The sequence below is a fragment of the Cibotium barometz genome, chromosome 51, assembly GCF_041138505.1.
Source record: "Cibotium barometz isolate CiBa-2024 chromosome 51, ASM4113850v1, whole genome shotgun sequence".
Lineage (NCBI taxonomy): Eukaryota > Viridiplantae > Streptophyta > Polypodiopsida > Cyatheales > Cibotiaceae > Cibotium > Cibotium barometz.
Genome location: NC_141096.1, coordinates 580001 through 599989, shown reverse-complemented (window position 1 = coordinate 599989; position 19989 = coordinate 580001). Strand labels below are relative to the sequence as shown.

Below are 19989 nucleotides of genomic sequence, written 5' to 3'. Positions count from 1 at the left end.
TAGATCACAATCATCTCTAGTAATCTCATTGTTGTCTCGCTCGAGCCAATAAGAGCTCCTACTATATGACCTTACCTACGATCTTTACGGGTGAATTCAAAGATGGATTTCATTGTGGTGAGATGAAGACAAGGGCTTTGATGGGTGCAAGTAGTGTAGAAGAGGGTGAGTGGTGATATGGGGATGCCAAAGAGTTTGGATGGGCCATCATCAATGGCTAATCATGGCTATAGCTCACGCACGTGAAGGGATGTGTGCACGTGATGACATTTCAAGCATCATCCATCTCGATGCCTATATGTGAAGCTTTCGGTTACCTATAGTTGAAGCTCTCTCTTAATTGTAAGTAAAGCTTTGTGGATCACATATATGTGTCTCTTGATGTTGATGGTGAGCACAATAGCCTGTATTATATCTAGGTGTTCAGACCTTTATGGTCTTTGTATTAGGTTCTTTGGTCTCAAAGGGTCCTTTTTTTGTGTGTTGTTTATATGGAAGATGAGTGAATTCGATGATGGCACCTCTAGCCTATGCTAAGAGTGATATTGATACACCACCATATATGTTAGTGGAGGTGTAAAACAAAATAAAAGAGTAAAAAGTGTTGTAATTAAAGATACTAAAATTTAAATATAGCTCATATTATATAATTCATATAGCTCACAAGATAGATTATCAAATTGATATTGGAGCATACTATTGATCTTTTTGGAAGCTATAAGTATGATAGCTCATAAGAGCTCTATATATAACTAGTCTTATGAAATCTTCCAATCCCTAAATATTAGATCAAAAGAGGTAATGTTTTAGGTATGATCATACAATATTTTAATATTAATCATCTTAGGCCTTAAATCATGAGCCTAATAGATAATCTTACATTGATATGATTAGAATTCTAGAATATGAATATGTTGATTGTTTGAACCACTCAAATCAAACGACAAATTCAACTTGTGACCATGGCCATCAAAACACTTGGTGATATTTCATTCATGTGGAGTCTATCTAACATTTGCATCAACAAAATCTGCAAACTCAGCCCATGCAACCCTATACTTTCCTATGTCAACAGTAGTAAAGGGGGCTGTTGTGCTATTCTCATAAACATAACCATGAGCGAAGGAAATCAAAAGCTCATGATTGATGGGCTCTCGGTGGTACACCTTATAGTGCAAGGTCACCATTTTTGAATAGAGGTGAGGATTTAAATCCCGAGAATACTGATAGCCAATCTTTGACTAGTATGTTTGCATCCATCAATTGCCTCGGGTTGGCCCCTTCAAAGCTAAGCCCATGCTCCATATGAAAATCGTGCTTTGTGTGACAATATCGCCTTAGCATGGGAAGCTCAAGAAATGGAGGTACCCAAAACGAGATGAGCCTATTTTAGATGCCATTGTTGTGATCACCCTCTCCGAGATGACAGCCTGGAAGCACATGAGGGCTCATGTTGCTGAAACAAGGAGAGCACGAATGTATATAGAACATGCAGTGAATCAAACCCTTAGCTAGACCACTAGAAAGTGCCAAAGCCATAGAGAAATATTCACTAGTTCTATCTATATTTGGCAACCATGCCCTAAGTCTTGATTTAAAACAGATAAGGGAGAGGGAGATCCCAAGGAATCATAAGAACAAAGCTTTTAGAAAAAACAATGGAGTGTTTCCAATAGATTAGAAATCGTGAAAGACTATGATAGCAAGATATTAAAGAAGAAACCTAGTCATTTCTTGTGACCTTAGCTTTTATCGTCTCAAGATTCTATAAGTGAAAGGACCAAGATAAGTTCTATGAGCTCTTCTCAACCCTTATGTGATCTTATGTGCTCGTAGGAAGTCTTATGGGTCTTATGATCTCATTCAATCTCTAACAAGATTTTTTGACATTATATTAGCTCTTACATGAATTATATGAGCTCTTACATAAATTATGAGATCTTACATTAATTATGAGAACTTAAGAAATATTATGAGCTCGTGTATGGTCTTATGAGATCTTGAGAGCTTCTACCATACATTATGTGGTCATAAAAGCTAATCTAGACATTAAAGGATGATCACATTGATCTAGGAAATTTCATGACCTCATATATGGTCTTATAAGATCTTAAGAGCTTCTACCATACACTATGTGGTCATAAAATCCAAGCTTAGACATTATAAGGTGATCACATTAATCTAAATTGTATACATGCAAGCAAAATCATGGTAAAGATTACCACCTCAACATGGAAAGGGAGAAGCATAGTGGCAAATGTATATTAAGTTTAAAGAACTCTTATGAGCATAAAGTAACTCTTTTGTTCATTTTTACTTCTCAAATGATTCCTAGTCGTGCAAGAAAAATCATGTTTATGACTACCGCCTTAATATGGAAAGGAAGAAGCATAATGGCAAATGTATATTAAGCTTAAAGAACTCTTATGAGCATAAAGCAACTCTTCTGTCCACTTTTACTTCTCTTAAGAGCATAAAGCAACTATTGTGTCCACTTTTATTTTGAACTATTATAATTATTTATGGGCCAATCACTCATGGCATGATATCTTTACTTTAAGACTCAAGTCTTTAAATATAATTCTATTTCCTAGCAAGTTCCTTGCTTCTTTAACTTGTCACTTGCATATGTGTTTTTGTAAGGTTTGACTTGGGTAGCATAATAACGTTTTTTTGAATGCTAAAAACTTATTCTCATCTAAGTGACACGGAGTCATTGACAATTGGGGGCAAAAAAATATCACTATTAGAGCTATAGCTGCACTGGTTTTGGCGGATTAATTTATCATGGCTATAGACGTTACGCTAGTGTAGCGCTAGTGTCTATCTCTTGCTCTCCTATCTTGGCATCTCCTATGTTAGTGCCAAAGATTCCTAGTTTTGAGATTGGGTTGGTGATTGGTATAGATGACACAAGAAACATTGTATCTCTACAAAGTAGCAATCTAATGAGTGGGACACTAGCATCACTCTCTTAATGTTTCTCTCACAGCTAGTATACCTAAGACTAGGAGAAAATTTGTTGTCTGGGTACATTCCTAGGGAACTTAGTTTTGATCATCTTAAAATATTATAAACACTAGGACCAGGCTAAGTTTGATGAGCCCTTCTCAACCCTTAAGTGATCCTATGGGCTCATAGAGGAAGTCTTATGGATCTTATGATCTCATTAGATCTCTAACAAGATTTTATGAAATTATATGAGATCTTACATAAATTATGAGATCTTAAGAAAGATCATGAACTCATGGATATGGTATTATGAGATCTTAAGAGGTTCTACAGCTACCCTTTGAAAGCTATGTACGTAGCTTCTAACAAAACACTCACTCTTTCTCACCATTCCCATGCAAAATGTTCTTTCCCATTGTTTCGCAATATCAACACAACTCTTTTGTCCTGTTTGTATATATTTTAACTTAGTGCAAGCTTAGTATGGTTTCCCAATTTATTTTTCGATTAATCAATTTGAAGTGGTGAGAGGTAACCTTAGAGATCCTTAGTCTTAGAGATGAAATCTTGATGTGTGGATGACTGGAGGTTCGGAGCTCTAGAGGTTTTCATATTCTGGAGAGTTCGGAGAGAGGCTTTAAATACATTGTGTGTAGTATTTTCGTGTTGGGCAATGACCTAGTGAAAGAGAGACAAAGGCAGTATATGTTTTTTTATATTTAAATTTACATTCTAAGAGACGTTTGACACAAAGTGAGAAAAAGAGATGGATATGAACACACTAAGAGGGGGAGAGAGGGAGACATTTTCGCTAAGGTGTAAAACCTTACTATAATCATTAATTACTGCTGCGACACATTAGAGAGAGATAATGATCTAAGGTTTTGGATTACGTATGAGAGAGAGAGAGAGAGAGAGAGAGAGAGAGAGAGAGAGAGAGAGAATATCTGTCTGTTTGATGAGGAGAGAGAAAACCTTAGTTTTTAAGATAGGTGGCCGTTTAGCTTGAATATGGGCATGCTAGTATTGGTAAAATAATTCTCTTACTTTTTGATATAAGATGAGAGGACATACCTACATTTTAACGTATGTTACATTGAGTTTATGTGTGTGTGTGTGTGTGTGTGAGAGAGAGAGAGAGAGAGAGAGAGAGAGAGAGAGAGACAGAGAGAGAGAGAGAGAGAAGAAGAAGAAGAAGAAGCTCTTTTAACGTAGTAGGAACAATCCCAAGAGACCAAATATGATCTATCCGACGGGAGTGAGATTCGAACACAAGACGTGTTGAATAACAACTCCATGAGCTAACCAATCTACCACACATTGGGTGATAGAAAGATGAGAGAGAGAGAGAGAGAGAGAAGAAGAAGAATTTAAGTATTTCAATTTGTAATAATATTGATGTTTGAATAATTAAGTATAAAAGTTTTAAAGTAACCAATTTTTTAAAAATAACTAATTTTTTAAATAACCATTTACTCATTTGTGGTTCAATTCTCCACATATGCAATTCATTCTCTATATAGGAAATTGTATTATCTAGATAATAGTCTATATTTCTTATTCATTCTCTATATAGGAAATTGAATTACCTAGATATTGGCCCATATTGTGTATATAGTAAATTGAATTATCTAGATATTGGCTCATACTCTCTATATAGGAAATTTAATTACCTAGATACTAGTCCATATTTCCTATATATGAAATTGAATTACCTTGATATTGGCTCATACTCTCTATATAGAAAATTTAATTACCTAGATACTAGTCCATATTTCCTATATATGAAATTGAATTACCTAGATATAAGCCCATATTTCCTACATATAAAGGATTGAGTAAATGGGGAATACGATTGTCTAGATATATATAGAAAATTTCCATCAACATAACTAGAAAATCTCTCAAAATTTCCCATATATGGTAAAGTTCACTATATAGGGAATGAATAAAAGTGCCTTGTGCTCGAGAGAGAACTGGGCGTTTTCAGCATAGCCTGCGATTAGAGCGTTCCACTGCTGCGAGAGAGAGAGAGTGAGAGAGAGACGTCCCGCTGTGTAGCAGAGAGAGAGAGAGAGAGAGAGGGAAACGTCGGCGCTTGAGTACATGGAGAGAGAGAGAGAGAGAGAGAGAGAGATGTCTGCGCTTGAGTACTGAGAGAGAGAGAGAGAGAGAGAGAGAGTACATTTAAAAAGATTAAAAACGCCCCCCTCCCCCCCTTTTTTTTAAAAAGAAAACTTACCTTTTAATCTAAAGCTCCCCCCTACACACTAATTAATTAATGAATTTCGGTTTTTGCAGCTGGGGAAGATAATTGGATGGTTTTACAAAATAAGATTAAAAAAAAGGATGCTCTCTCTCAAATTTATTTTAGGAATCACTTTCAATTTTATTTAAATGTGCATTTTTTTCCTCCTTAATCAGTAATCCCTTTTTTTTTGCCTACTCGCGGTCTGCATCCTTGTTGTCGCCTGCACTTCATCGCTCCTGGCGTCCTTCGTTCAGGTTCTCTCTCTCTCTCTCTCTCTCAACATCGTCATGGATTTGTTTCCCTTCGTGAGCAGCTCCACGGCATGTCATTCTCTCTGCTCTCGGCAGCTCACTGCTGTAGTGATTGGGCTTCATCAAATCTCTCTAGGATCATGAACACAAGTTCTCTCTCTCTCTCTCTCTCTCTCTCTCTCTCTCCAGCGATGGGCAGAGTGGCGATGGGAGCAGAGTAGCGAAGGGAGCAGAGTGGCGATTGAGAGAGAGAGAGAGAGAGAGAGAGAGGTCGTTGCACGACACGTGGGAGAGAGAGCGAGTGATATTAGAATATGTATAAGTCTTCAACATTCACATTTGAATTGAGAAGAGAATCTTTCCAATTAATTGCCCATATTTTTTTATGGATGCTATTAATTCGTGGGATGCGTGAGGGCCGATGGAAAAAAAGTGACACCATAGTGATTTAAACAATCAGAAACGAAAAATATTGGTGGTGGTTGATTTTTGATTGGGCCGTCCGGGTGGAATCTATGAATTTTGGAAGGAAGCGGAGCTATAGAAAGGAGCTATATACACACACAAAAAAAATTCCTATTAATTACCTATGCATTAAATTAATGCATGCATTAATTTAATGCATTGGGAGCCAATGGGGGGTGAAAAATCTCTCTCTGACAACCTTTGGGACAGGGAAAAGAAAACCTGGCTTTCAAGAGCTAACCTCATAGCTAGGTACAACCTCTCACACTCCCACCTGGACATTATTGGTAGAAGACTGATGCTTTGGCATCGAGAAGGCTGGTGAAAGCCTTCCAATGGAATAACCAAAGGAACATTTGGCCTATTCCCCCGAAGTGGAACGCCCCTCCAATCCATCGTACTCTAAATCAAAGATGGAATATCCTCAAAGATAGAAGCAAATGGTATTTTCTTTTTAACTCACTATGGGGGATACATGTGGAACCAAAGAAAGCATGTCTAGCTTGGCTAATCATGTACAGAGCCATCTAGACCCAAAAAAAGACTCTAATCTTTGACATGTGCTAGATGCCTCAAAGAAGAAGATGATGTCCACATCTTTCTTCTGTGCCCTAACATAGAACCAATGGTAAAGAAACTCAATGAGTTTGTGGCCAGTTGGGGGCAAACTTCACTATGGCATGGAAACATTTGCTCGTTGGAGAATCAATAGGCTACTCTATTGAGCTTAAGACAGTACTAAGAACAGAAATCCTTTGGTTCTTTTGGATTGAAAGGCTAGCGACTATGTACAACGGCAGTACCCGGAATACTTGTACCCTCAAAAGTCACCTCACCACCGCTGGGGAGAGATTCTACTTGAGGAAGATCACTGACATTGAGGCCAGAATTTCAAAAATGAAAGCCCACATTGAAAGATCTCCCAGGAATGATAGAGATAAGGCCAAGCTTCTTCAACTAGTAAAAGTGGACCTCAACTATGTGTTAAAGCTGCAATACCTTTAGGTTAATAGGAAGCCTAGGATTATAAAAGTGGGCTATTCTTGCCTGTCATCTTGTAACAAAGGTTATTGTTCAACTTCTCATCTTGTAACAAAGGTTATTGTTCAACTGGGATGACCCCTCCCGCCATCTTGTAATAAGAAACTAAGCTATATGCTGAAATTCCTTCCTATGCAACTCAAATGAAATTGCCTTTTATTGAAAAAAAAAATCTCTCTCTGTCTGTCTCTCTCTCTGTCCCTTTTCTCTCTCATCTCTCCCACATGCCATCGCGCCCCTTGCTCATCACACTTTACCTCCTACTCCTACCTGCTCGTTGCCTTACATCCTGCTCACCATGGGACCTGCTCGCCCTACCTCCTACTCACCATCGCACCAGCCCATGCTCGTACACACAGATAGCAAGGATAATAACCTTAGCTATCGCAGCGCTCGAGGCTATCATTCCGGAGGCAAGCACAACAATATCGCCCTGCAAGCACGGCCTCTCCCCCCGCACATCACAAATAGAGCATCCCCTACATAAGGTGAGGGTAGTCCATGCTTCATCATTGTTGTCCCAACAACCCCTCCTCCCACCCCTCCCCTAGTGCTACTCGTGCTTCTTACTAACCTAGACAGAGGTGCAATCCCTCCCGTCCATCTCCCTCGGCTACCCCAGTCCCTGTTGGCACACAAAACACAGAGTGCGCGCACACACACATACTCGTGCTTCTTACTAGCCTAGACAGAGGTGCAATCCCTCCCGTCCATCTCCCTCGGCTACCCCAGTCCCTGTTGGCACACAAAACACAGAGTGCGCACACACACACATACTCGTGCTTCTTACTAACCTAGACAGAGGTGCAATCCCTCCCGTCCATCTCCCTCGGCTACCCCAGTCCCTGTTGGCACACAAAACACAGAGTGCGCACACACACACACACAGAGAGAGAGAGAGAGAGAGAGAGAGGGGTCTCCAACAAGCACGCATGAGACTGCATTCTGATATGCCTGCAAGAGGGGGGGGGAGAGGGGATGCTCTCACGCCATGACTACTGCTGAGAAAGTGCAGAGAGAGAGAGATCTCAAGCTTTAACAGCCCTACGGACGGTGGATTCATCTTGCCTCTAAAATCTTTTATTTTTAAAAAATAATGTTTCACTTTTCATTTTCTTACATCCTTCATGTTTACTTCATGAGCTAATTCATGAAATCTTTTGTTTTTAACGATTTGGGTATCCTATTGAGAGTTAGTTATCTACAATGTTTGAAGTTCTACAGGGCTAGTGTCCCATGCTGTTGGTATCATTACATGATAAGAAAATAGAAAATCAATTGGTAAGGACATTTTTTTTTCCGAAAAAACGATCCTTCTATTAGTTAATGAGAAAACGCCGTAAGGCTACAAAGCTCACCTCGCAAGGAGGGATAAAAAACACACAGTGAACACCTGAGCTCCACCCCCGTGGGCTGGCCGCTCTCTGGGGGGGGCTACCTAGTAGTACATGTGGGAGGTGAGAAAAGCCAATCTGGAGGCCTATAGTGGCAAATTGGAGGCCTATAGTGCCAAACTGGAGGCCTATAGTGCCAAGTGACATCCTATAGTGCCAAATTGGAGGGCTATAGTGCCAAACTGGAGGCCTATAGTGCCAAGTGACATCCTATAGTGCCAAACTGGAGGCCTATAGTGCCAAACTGGAGGCCTATAGTGCCAAGTGACATCCTCGCCCCTCGCGAGATGAGGAAGGGGCCAGGCTGCCAAGTGCGGAGGAAAGCCTTGCGGCGACCTCTCATGCGATCCGAGTCGCCCTGAAGTTTCCCCCAGTGTCCTCTCAAGGTGTGAATGATGTCCACCCAGAGGGCCTGTATGACCTCCGTCGGTGGAGTCGCCTGGCGGTCAATGGCCTCCCTGCATATCGGGCTCTCCATATGTGCCAAGCCGTCATGCTGCTGATCATCTCCCATCTGTGCCCGACCCCCTCCTGAGGGACTGCCGAAGAGAAGTCTGGCGTCGGAACCACTGCCATCGCCCTGTCAGAGACCTGGATGGTCGCGCTGCCAGGGACGTCCTCATATCCAAGGGCCGGGCCACTGTCCGTGGCCCAAGCCACCGCACCCCACGTCACCAGCATCTCACCTGGCGAGCCTGCAAAAACCATCCTGAGAGCGCGCTGCCAGACCTGCTGTGCCTGTGGGCAATCCCATAAGCAGTGCCGCTGCGACTCCTGTGCATGGCCGCACCGAGGGCAGGACGCTGGGTGTTTGCCAAAAGCTAGCCAGGCCCCCACAGCCAGTCCTCTATGCGCTGTGAGCTAGAGAAAAAGCGTCACCTTTCGGGGCCGGAAGCTGGCCCAAAGGCGCTGCCAGAAGTCCCTAAGAAAGGCAGGGGAGAGCCCCTGTCCGCCGCCAATGCTCGGCCGTCACCGGGGTGCTCGCTATCCTGTGCCTCTAAATCCGCCGCCCCAGCCTCGCTGTGTACTGAAAAAAGGGGATGCCTGGGCTGGTAGGGGCCGAGTAGGGATCTCGCCAAAACCACTCACCTGGATCCCACTGAAGGCGAATAAGAGGCCTGCTGTCCCAAGCCCATAATCTCCAAGAACAGTCCTCCCCTATCGAGGCCGGTGAGGGGTCTACATGCCACTGTCTCTGATGAAAGCCGATCACCCGCACCCTCTGAAAAGTACAACCCTGGAGCTCATCCAAATCTAGTCGTGTCCTCTGAAGCTGGCCACCCTCTCCCACCTCGAAAGTGAGCGGGGCGACTCTCTCCGCTGTGCCGCAGACCGCTAGAAGGATCTCATGCCGAGTAAAGACGCCCATCCACTGTGGAGGTGGAGGGTCTTGTACTGGGGTCCGCCACTCCCGGGGGATGGCCGCCTCAATGTCCTGTCTCATCAACTCTCTGCCCCTCATCCCACTGAGTCTCCTCTCCTAAGCCTCTAGAGGCAACTGCTGAAAACATATCCAGTCGTCTAGGGACTGGGCTGGGCCGGAGCTCAACGGGCCCCACGACACGTGAGACCGTGATCCAACCATATGGCCACTGGGAAGTTGAATCAAGGGGTTCCAGACCAATGGCTGCCTCAGGCGCTCCTCATCGGTGCCCAGGGGAGACTAGAAGAGTGACGGCCTCAGGTGCGCCCAGGCCCTCAGAAGGCTAGCTGCAAAACGCTCCTCGAAGCCAAGGCCCACTCCTCTGGATCGCGGCTCTGTAAAGATCCATCTGATGCTGGGGGTCCACGGGCCGCTAAGAGGAGGAGTGCGGCTGAGCATCCTGGAAACAAGAAACTCCTTCCACGGCTCAGCACCTGGTAGGAGGCCACGAACTACCAACTTGCCAAGCAAAGCTCGGCTTTGGCAAATAGGATCGACAATGCCCAGGCCGCCTCTCTCCCTCGGCTGAGTGATCACAGCCCATGCCACCTTGGCCCTGGCGGGCCGCCCGTCGCCACCGGACCAAAGAAAGTTCCTGATGAGCCTCTGCACCTGGCCAATGCACGCCCGAGAGAAGGCCCACCAAGAAGTGATGTACCACATGGTAGCAAGTAGAACCTGGTTGGCCACAACTACTCGGCCAGCCAGCGATAAACGAGAGGTACTCCAATACAGAAGCTTCTTCCGAATGCTCAGAAGAAGGGGGGCTATCTGCTGCTCCGGAGATATGTCAATGCCCACATAGCATCCCAAATAACGCATTGTAGTGCCGGGGGGCAGCCACTGAAAACCATCAACTGGCCTCCAAGTCGGGGGGGCATAGAACTGACCCACAACCCACACGACTTGTGCCAGTTGATCAAAGCGCCCGAAGCTCTGCAAAACCTGTCCATGGCTGAGGCGAAGCGGCGGAGGTTCTCCTCTCCTCCCTGAAGATAGAGAGCAGTGTCGTCCGCAAACTCCGAGTCTAGGAGCTCCTCCGAGGTGCGGATGGGAAGCTGGAGGCCCCGCAAACCTGTATCCTGTGCCGTCAAAAAAGTGCTCATGGCCTCCGCCACAAAAAGAAAAAGAAAGGGCGCCAAGGGGCACCCCTGCCGCACCGAGCGCGAGAGCTGGAACCTCTCTCCGCGCACGCCCTGTATCAGCACCTGGCTATGAGCCGATGTGTAGAGTGCAGAGACCCCACGGATCCACTGAGGGGGGAAGCCCATCCTCTCCATAGTGCCTTCCAAGAAGGCCCAGTCCACCCGATCATATGCCTTCTCGAAGTCGAGAAGGAGCACTGCCAGATCCTCCTGCCGAAATCTAGCCAAAGCCGTTGCCTCCCAGAAAGAGAAGATGTTATCCAGAATGCTCCTATCCTGGATGAAGCCTGTCTGCGTGGAGTGGATGATGTCCGGAAGGTGAGGCTGAAGCCGCCTGCTGATCGCCTTAGCTAGGACCTTGTAGGCCGTGCCTAGCAAGGTGATCGGTCTCCACTGTCTAATCTCCAGTCTGTCTCCTCCCTCTTTGGGGATCAAGTGAATCAACCCCTCTGCCATGTTGTCCGGCATGACTCCCGACTCCATAATCTCCTGGAATGCCAATCTGAAACCCCTATGTAAGAGACCCCAGTATCTCTGGAAGAAAGCCATTGAGAGACCGTCCTCTCCTGGGCATTTGCCCCGAGGTAGTGCCTGAAGAGCCTCCTCCAGTTCCGTATCCGAGAAGGGGGAGAGAAGGGAGTGCTGCAAATGGGCCGGCACAACCGGTCTCGTGAAGCTCCAGACTGCCTCCCGAGCCTCTCTCACCTTGTCATCTGCTGGCTCAGCAGAGAGAAGATCCCTGTAAAAATCTGTGGCTATCGCCCGAACCCTGGGGGGATCCACCACAACCTGGCCATCAGCCTGCCGAAGACGCCTGAGACCCTCTCGTCTGAAGCGAGGCCCTGTCGCCTCAAAGAAATCTCGAGTCACTCTGTCTCCAGCCTGTGTCCAAAAAGAAGCACGGGCATGGAATCGGAACTCCACCCTCCTCTCCTCGATGGATCTGATCTCAGTGCGAGCTGACTCCATCTGCTCTGAGATCCAAGGGCTCATAGGATCCCTCTCCTGGAGTCTCTGAAGGGACGCTAGACTCCGCAGGCTCCTCTCCTGCTCTCTGAAGGCCCCCAGGCGGTCCAGGGCAGCCTGTCTGAGCATCCGACTGATCTCCTGCAAACCCCTGGCAAGATCGCTGGCTGCCGATCCTCTCCTGAAGTGCAGCTTCTGCCAGACCTGCTCAACTCTGGTCGCAATCTCGGGCTCCTCTATGAGACAATCTGGAATCCGGACGCTCTGGCCCCGCTCTCCTCTCGTAGGGTCCTCGATCTCGAGAAGCACTGGAAAGTGGTCTGAAAACGAGGAGCCTGCAAGTATGCCCACAGTGCCACCTCTATCACAAGCCCACTCATCAATGTAGAACCTGTCGATGCGGGAAAGGTTAACTCCTGTGGCCCGTCTATCCGAGCGCGAGAAAGATAAACTCCCCTGCATCCTGCCAAACTCCGGGAGCGTCCACGGATCCTGGCCTCTCACCTGCAGCACTAGTTCCTCCCAGGCAGCGAGCTTCGGCCCATGAATGGTCTCCTGGCTGCCCCCCATCCTATCCTCTGCATCCTCCAGCATGTTGCAATCCCCCCCTAGGCACCAGTGGTCTGCCAGGGGTCTGCCAGGGGGAGGGACTGCCTAATGATGCTCCAGAACTCGGCTCTCCCGGTCGCCCCATTAGGGGCGTAGAAGTTGAGGAAGCCAATGCGGTCTTCCCCAACCCGAAGGATGATCCACTGCGCTCGACCCTGGACCAGAGTGCCAGAGTCCACAACCTCGGATAGAAGCTGCTCGCTGTTGACTGAGATGCATACTCCACCCTGGTTCCCCTGGGAGCCATATGCCGGTGACCAAAAAGTGTGACTCCTGCCTGGCAAGATCTTCCCGCAGGTGCGGGTACGCCCGACATAAAGGTGGTGCTCCTGGATGAAAAGGATATCTATGGGTCCTCCAACGAGAGCCCTCTGGATCTCCTGGTGAAGTCTGCCCCGACCAATGTAGCAGCGATGTCCACCGAGACCCTGGATGTTCCATGAGAGGATCCTCATGGATGAGCTATGGCAAGTGAAGCAGCCGCCACTGGCTCACCCCTCTCAGCCGGCCCGGATGATCTGCCCTCCACTCTGTGAGTCTTGGGCGCCGGCTTGGAGGGAGAATAGTCACTGTCTGTCCGGGTGCGGGTACGCCCGGCAGAAAGGTGGTGCTCCTGGATGAAAAGGATATCTATGGGTCCTCCAACGAGAGCCCTTTGGATCTCTTGGCGAAGTCTGCCCCGACCAATGTAGCAGCGATGTCCACCGAGACCCTGGATGTTCCATGAGAGGATCCTCATGGATGAGCTATGGCAAGTGAAGCAGCCGCCCCTGGCTCACCCCTCTCAGCCGGCCCGGATGATCTGCCCTCCACTCTGTGAGTCTTGGGCGCCGGCTTGGAGGGAGAATAGTCAGTCTGTCCGGGTGCGGAGTCTCTCCAAAAAGAGGGTGACCTGTCTCTGTGTCCAGCCCCACTCCGCCTTCGCCCTGTCCAGGGCATAGGCATGAGACCAATCCTTTGCATATATGTATCTAAAGGTAGGCTGCACCCTCGGGGCGGCATGGAGGAGAATCAGTAGCACTGCCTCAACTGAGGTGTGGACCGGATCCACCCGCCAATCTCCTATACCAAACAAGCTCATGCGGGCTGAGTGTAATCGGGTCTGCAATAGGTCCGTGAGCCCCAAGTCACTGAAGTGGTGAGAAAACTCCAGTATCTGATCACGCAAAACTTCCTCTACAGAGTTGCAATCCCATGCTGTGTTTGGAGCAACACTGAGAGGAAAGGAGAAGGCCACCATGCTGCTCACCACACTGAAGGAGAACGAGAGGGATGGCACACCACACAAACTCGCAAGGGCGCGACCAGTGTCTCGAACGGCAGCTGGAGGCACCTGAAAAAACATGATAAGAAAATAGAAAATCAATTGGGAAGGACATTCTTGGCATCATTACATGATAAGAAAATAGAAAATCAATTGGGAAGGATATTCTTGGCATCATTACACGATAAGCGACAGACGTCACAAGCGTAGATTAACACTAACATAATTGTCAATGCTAGGGAGGGACCCGATTAGTGCATGGAGGCTACGTGAGTCTGTCAAAAGCTCACGGTAATCGCACACACAAGAAGAGGGAGACCTACTTGCTTATTCACATACACACACATTCTTGCAAAGAGGACAATACCTATTCATAAACACACATAATGCATGCTAATGGAACAAAGAGAAAGGGAAAAGGGTTGTGGGTTCACTCAGATGGCACATTGCAATCAATGGAAGCTTTAATGGAAAGAATGCATACACATACACACAAAGAGAAAGACACTCTCTCTCTTGAATATATGGAAGTGGGCAAAAACCTTTCTTTGCATTAGAATGGAGGAAATGTACATCAATCGCGTGTAGGGAGCACCACAAGCATCACCTTCTTCTCTTTGATAGCTCCACTAATTCTAGCTTGTTCTTCTAAAAAGATGAACCTCTAAAAAGAACCCTAACTTTCACTTAAATAGTGGGCACTAAAATTGGGATTTTTCACATGGAGTGGGCAAAATTAGGATTATTACAAAATGGAAGCCCATGGCCCCAATCATAATTAGAAGGGGTATTTACAAATGTCTGGCTTTTTAGGTTAGCTATTACAAATGGGTGCAGGAAATGTAAAAGTAAAAATCTTTGTGGGCCCGCTTTCCCGCAACTGCTCCCGTCTTCTGCTGACTTTGCCATTTTCTTGAAACACTCCCCCCTACCTACTTCAGTGTCCGTCCTCAGATGCTGGCAAGAATGCCCAGCTTCGTGCTGAAGTAGGTGGTCTTTAATATCTGCTTGTGGTTCTGTTGATGTCCTCCAGGGCTTTGAGGTGTCTTTGGTGATCTTGCTCCCGCCTTGTATCTTTAATCATTTCGCGGAGAGGGAACTTTAGTTCCATGGCCTGATATGCAATAAGTCTGGCCCCGAGATCCCACACCAATGGCCCAAAAATTTAGATTAGACTAGATAGAGCATGTGCATGCACTTGGTATCTAGTTTCATCCCTGTTCCTGTTGAGTTAGTTGTTAATAGATGTCAGTAGCAGTTAGCATTCTTGTGAGGACTTTGAAGTGAGATGCAGCCTTGTTTTTAGCTGAAGCACTATTTCAGGTGATGATTTCCTGCATATATGCAATGTACAGACCATCCCCAACATGATTCTGGCTTCAAAGTTAAATTTTGACATATGGGCATGAAACACGCGTGTCTCATGAAACACACATGTTTCATGGGACATGCTTGTTTTGGCAGGTATCTGGCATAGATGGCTTGGGTATGTATTGTATATGCAAAGGTATGTGCTTCTTTGCAAAATGTGAGGTGTATCAAGCAAGATATGGTAGATTCTATGTGCAACACTCTGAAGTTGACAATTTGGCCAATTCTGATGAATTTATGATGGTGAGAGATGATGTGAGGTGCTTCCAAGCATTTACACATGATGTGAAACAAGCCTATGAAGTTAGTTCTCCAATATGGTGAGTTTGCATGAAACACGCGTGTTTCATGAAACTTTGTGTTTTTGATTATTTGAGAGCATGACTGGCTTCCTCATGGCTTGGGCATTGGGAATATGTGCTTGGATTTGAATTTGAGCTCATGAATGATGTGTGAGAAGAAATTTTGCAGCTGGACACTCTGAATTTGTCTAAGTGCTTGATATGATCAATTTTGTGATGAGAATAGTGATGTAAGTACATAGGAATGATGCTGAGATGATGGGAATGAGCTGGTCACCTTGCAAGCTGGAAATAATGAAGTTGCATATGTGACATGTATATTTTTGACATGCAATGATAGATTTGGTATCCCTATGTGTTGGTGAGTCTTCCCATGTGCTTGGATCACAAGTTGAGTGCTTCTTTGAAGTGTAGGGAGCAGATTTATGTGAGTTGGAACACAGTATTTGTGAATTTATGCTATTTCTCCATGATTAGAGGGGCTAAATGTGCACAAATGGTATGTATGGGATGGGGAAAATGTGCACTTCATGCTAGTATGATTGCATGTTGGAGATGAAGTACTGACCTAAGACACGCGTGTTTCTTGAGACACGCGTGTTCCATTGTGATGCCCATGTGTTGCCCAACTTTTGGTGAAGTTTTGGTGCAATTTGGTGCAATGGTGACCCCTCATACAAGCCCATGTGTGTGCGTCCGTGCGTGGGCATGTTTTCGTTGATTATGTGCGGTGCGGGTGTCGTATTGATGCATTGTACATATATAATTGTTCTTTAATATGTTCTTGACCCCTACCTCTCATGGCTCGGTGATGCGATGCTCGTGCGGGTCGCAGGCAGCGGGAAGTCGCACGTGCGTAGGTGCTTAAACTCTATCGTATGCTCTAAGAATGCAAATGACTCGAAATTTGGCTCTAAGGGCTAATACCCCCGTGTGTGTCCGACCTACCCATAGTGTTTTTGTGCACCATTGTGCTCATTAGGCCTTATTCTTATGCTACGGGTCGAATCGTTCCTCCTTTCGATCCCTGGAGCTCCCGTTAGCTCTACTTTATCGTTTCGGCGTCGTAACGGATAAGTGAATTTTTCAATTGTTGCCGATTGATGCGCCGACTTCCAGGATGGTTTGTGACATGTTGTAGATGACCCGTTTGTAGTCGGATTAATTTTCCGGTCATCCCTTCACCATGTAAGCTCTTTCTGCTTTGTCACCCTTCTTTTGGTTGCCCTTTTTTGCGTATTGGCAGCCCATGGTGCCATGTGCGATTGGCATACCTCCCCCCTACCTGTTCTAAGTCATCTTGACTTGTTGTTTGTCAAGGCACAAAGCCAAATAAGATAACATTTCCAAGTATTCTGATGGCTTGCTCAAGCATACGAGCCTTATTAGAAGGGAGACAGATACATGCAGAGATTTTATGAAGAGACTTCGATTCTGACTTGACAATTCAAAGTGCTCTTGTGGACATGTATGCGAAGTGTGGAAGCATGGGTGAAGCATACAAGGTGTTTGATGCAATGCGTAGTCGGGATGTTGCATCATGGGGTACCATGGTATGCTCAATCTGGAGACTGGAAGCTGGCAAGGCAGTGTTTTGCAAATATGCAAAACCAGGTTTTAAGGCCAGATGAGTGGATCTTTAGTAGTATTTTGACTGCCTGTAGTCATGCAGGTGAAGTGGAAGGTCGATGGTATTTCACCTCCATGGTACATCATGGCATTAAACCTACCACTGATCATTTTAATTGCATGATTGACCTTCTCGGTCGAGCGGGCCGCTTGGAGGAGGCAAAGGATATGTTCCAAAGTATACGAGAACAGCTTGATGCTAATGGATGGACGTCTTTGCTCACCAGCTGCGGAATGTATGGTAACAGGGAGTTTGGAAGTGAATGCTTTTCTGAAGCCAAACGAATGGACTTCAGCAATGCTGTTGGCTTCGGAACCAACTGACAGCATTCCTTACAAATGGGAGTTACCATGGCATAGCTTTTCTATAATCTTACATGTAAGTTTGGAAGTATGCTTGTGCGCCAAGAGCAACTACTAACTTGTTGAGTGGTGTTAGTGTTACTGTTCTTGTTTCATGTGATCTTGAGTGCGAGGCTTTAGCCCATTGAAGGATTATGCGTCTTCACATCTAAGGGGGTTTGTTGACGTTGGGAGCTTGCTAGAGTCCGGGATAGAACCGGGGGTAGATTGTTGTTGGAGAATTCAAGCTGGTTCAAGATGCCGAGGTCTTCATGGTGTGGCTGTAACATGCAATGGAAGCTTGAGAGGTTCGTTTCTGACCACTTGAATATTGTTGAGATTTTCTTGCCGGAGTAGATGAGAGCGTAGGGCTTGGAGAGTGATCTGAAATCCTTTAGAGGCACCTTCACTGATTTTGAAGAAGTTTTAGTTATTTCTTGCAAGAAATCATAGATTGACTCAACATAGAATATCAGATACAGGCATCGTGTGGATGTAAGTTATGGATCTCTCTTTTGGGAAGGCTGCTACTATCTTATGGACATGCCTGTGCATGCTCTTTAGATGAAAACGCTAAGAGAGCTACTGAAACATTTGCTAGCCATAGGTGAGAACACTGGTAAAGTAGCTTTCCGGAGATGGAATTGCTGAGAGAAAGCTGCTGCAGCAGCTTGCGGAGGTGATGATAGAAGCAAAAGTGGTGTTGTCCAGATGTTGCTGTGCAGCCCTCAGTTCAGCTCCAATTAATTTTGGCCCTTATGTGGACTGCTCATGCAAGGCTCCAAACCACCAACTTACAGTGGTTCAATTCACAACCTATGTCATATCCTTGTCTACTGGAGCAAAACATGGACTTATATGTCCATACATCTGTTCTTAGAGGACCAAGGGAACCCCCTGATGATGACCGGATGGCCTGCAGCCGCTTGCTGATAGGACTGGAGCCAACAAGTACTTTCCTAAACAAGGTGAGGTGATGTCGAAGCTACTTTTGCACAATGGAAATGCCAGAAACCTCCACGCTTCTTGCAGAAGTCCAATGGAACCTTCATCAAATTCGCATCTAAAACCGACCACTTATGGAACTTTTCCACCCACAAGATAATAACTTTAGTGCAATGATGGGTTTCTATAGTGAACAATGCTGCCCGAGGGCCCTGTTTTTCAATACCGGGGGCTAGTCCAGTTGGTAGAGTGTTTCATTGCTAAACCTCAGATTGTGGGTTCAAGCACTTACTGGACTACAAAATATATGGACTAACATCTTAGATACACCCAAAGAAATGGGAGCCAAAGATACATATTGAAACATGCATACTGTAGTCATCACTCAATTATATATCTTTATGGTAAAAATGAAAGCTAGACCGATTGAAAATTATAGTGGAGTGACCACTCAATTATATATATTTATGTAGAAAATGAAAACTGAAATGAATGAAAATTACATAGCATAACTTGTTTAAAAAGATCAAACGGCCTTGGATGCTTTGTAAAATTGTATCTTAATCTATCACTACCACGCACATTATAGACTATATGGCGGTACCATTTGATATCTCCTTGAGTGGAGATTCGTGTCCTTGACTATAGAAATGTCTTTTAATCTATCACCAAAAATGCTTTCACTCATTTTATAGCTCATTCGCATATCCAAGCAAGTTCTCTCGAATAAAGTTCCCAATTGGTGCAATTTCAAAAAGACATAGGAGCATTTCTAAGTTCCTCTATTAGCTTTTGCTACACGTTCAATTCCCATGCCCGCTTCTTTCTTTTCATCACTCTTTTGAAACATTTTCGTGTTTCACATGTGTCCAATTCCCTAAAGAAATAATGATGCAATTTAGTGAAATCCTTATCAAACTATGCCTTATTAAGCTTGAGTTTAGTTGCAATGTCCAAGAAAAGCCAATTGTTGTGTTTTAGGTTTCTCTAGTAATGGGTCCGAGAGAGAGAGAGAGAGAGAGAGAGAGAGAGAGAGAGAGAGGGAGGGAGGGAGGGAGGGAGGGAGGGAGTGGGATTTGAACACATGAACCAATGTGTGTGCGTGAGAGAGAGAGAGAGAGAGAGAGAGAGAAAGAGAGAGAGAGAGAGAGAGAGAGAGAGAGAGAAATGAAATGATATATTTACGTCTTCAAAAGGCCAAAATGACCTATGAGACCAGTGTGTTACAATCCTGGTGGATCTGATACAATGTCTGGGTACAAAAATAAATAAATAAAGTAAGTAAGCTGAAGTAGAAAAACAAAACAAAACTGTAATGACATATCAGAGTATGCCTAGCATCGGTCGCTGGCGAATCCCATCAATCTCCTCCATACTGAGTGCTCTAATTGGACGTCTACCATGTCGTGCCAAGATAGTCCGAACCCTCTGATGTAGCGTCCATCGATGTCGTGATGACCCTCGTAGTCGTGGGCGTCTGGATCTCCCAAGCTCACTAGCCCTGTCAGTCAGAATACCTCTGGTACGAGTAGACTCTGAGGTCTGCTGTGATGCCTGCTCATCTGACTGCCGAGTATGTGGCTCAAAGAAATCAGTGATCTCCCTCTGTGAGTGTCTCCTGCTGTCTGGTCTCCTCAAG

At 45.4% G+C, this 19989-nt stretch overlaps 1 protein-coding gene across 1 annotated transcript in view; it reads right to left on the bottom strand.

Moving 5' to 3' along the window:
- Nucleotides 1–19673: 19673 nt before the first annotated feature.
- Nucleotides 19674–19989, bottom strand: part of LOC147609179 (uncharacterized) — a 1629-nt gene continuing 1313 nt past the window's right edge. The window contains exon 1 of the mRNA XM_086787898.1: nt 19674–19989. This exon is cut by the window's right edge and continues 1313 nt beyond it. Coding sequence (XP_086644024.1) covers nt 19674–19989 — 316 coding nt within the window.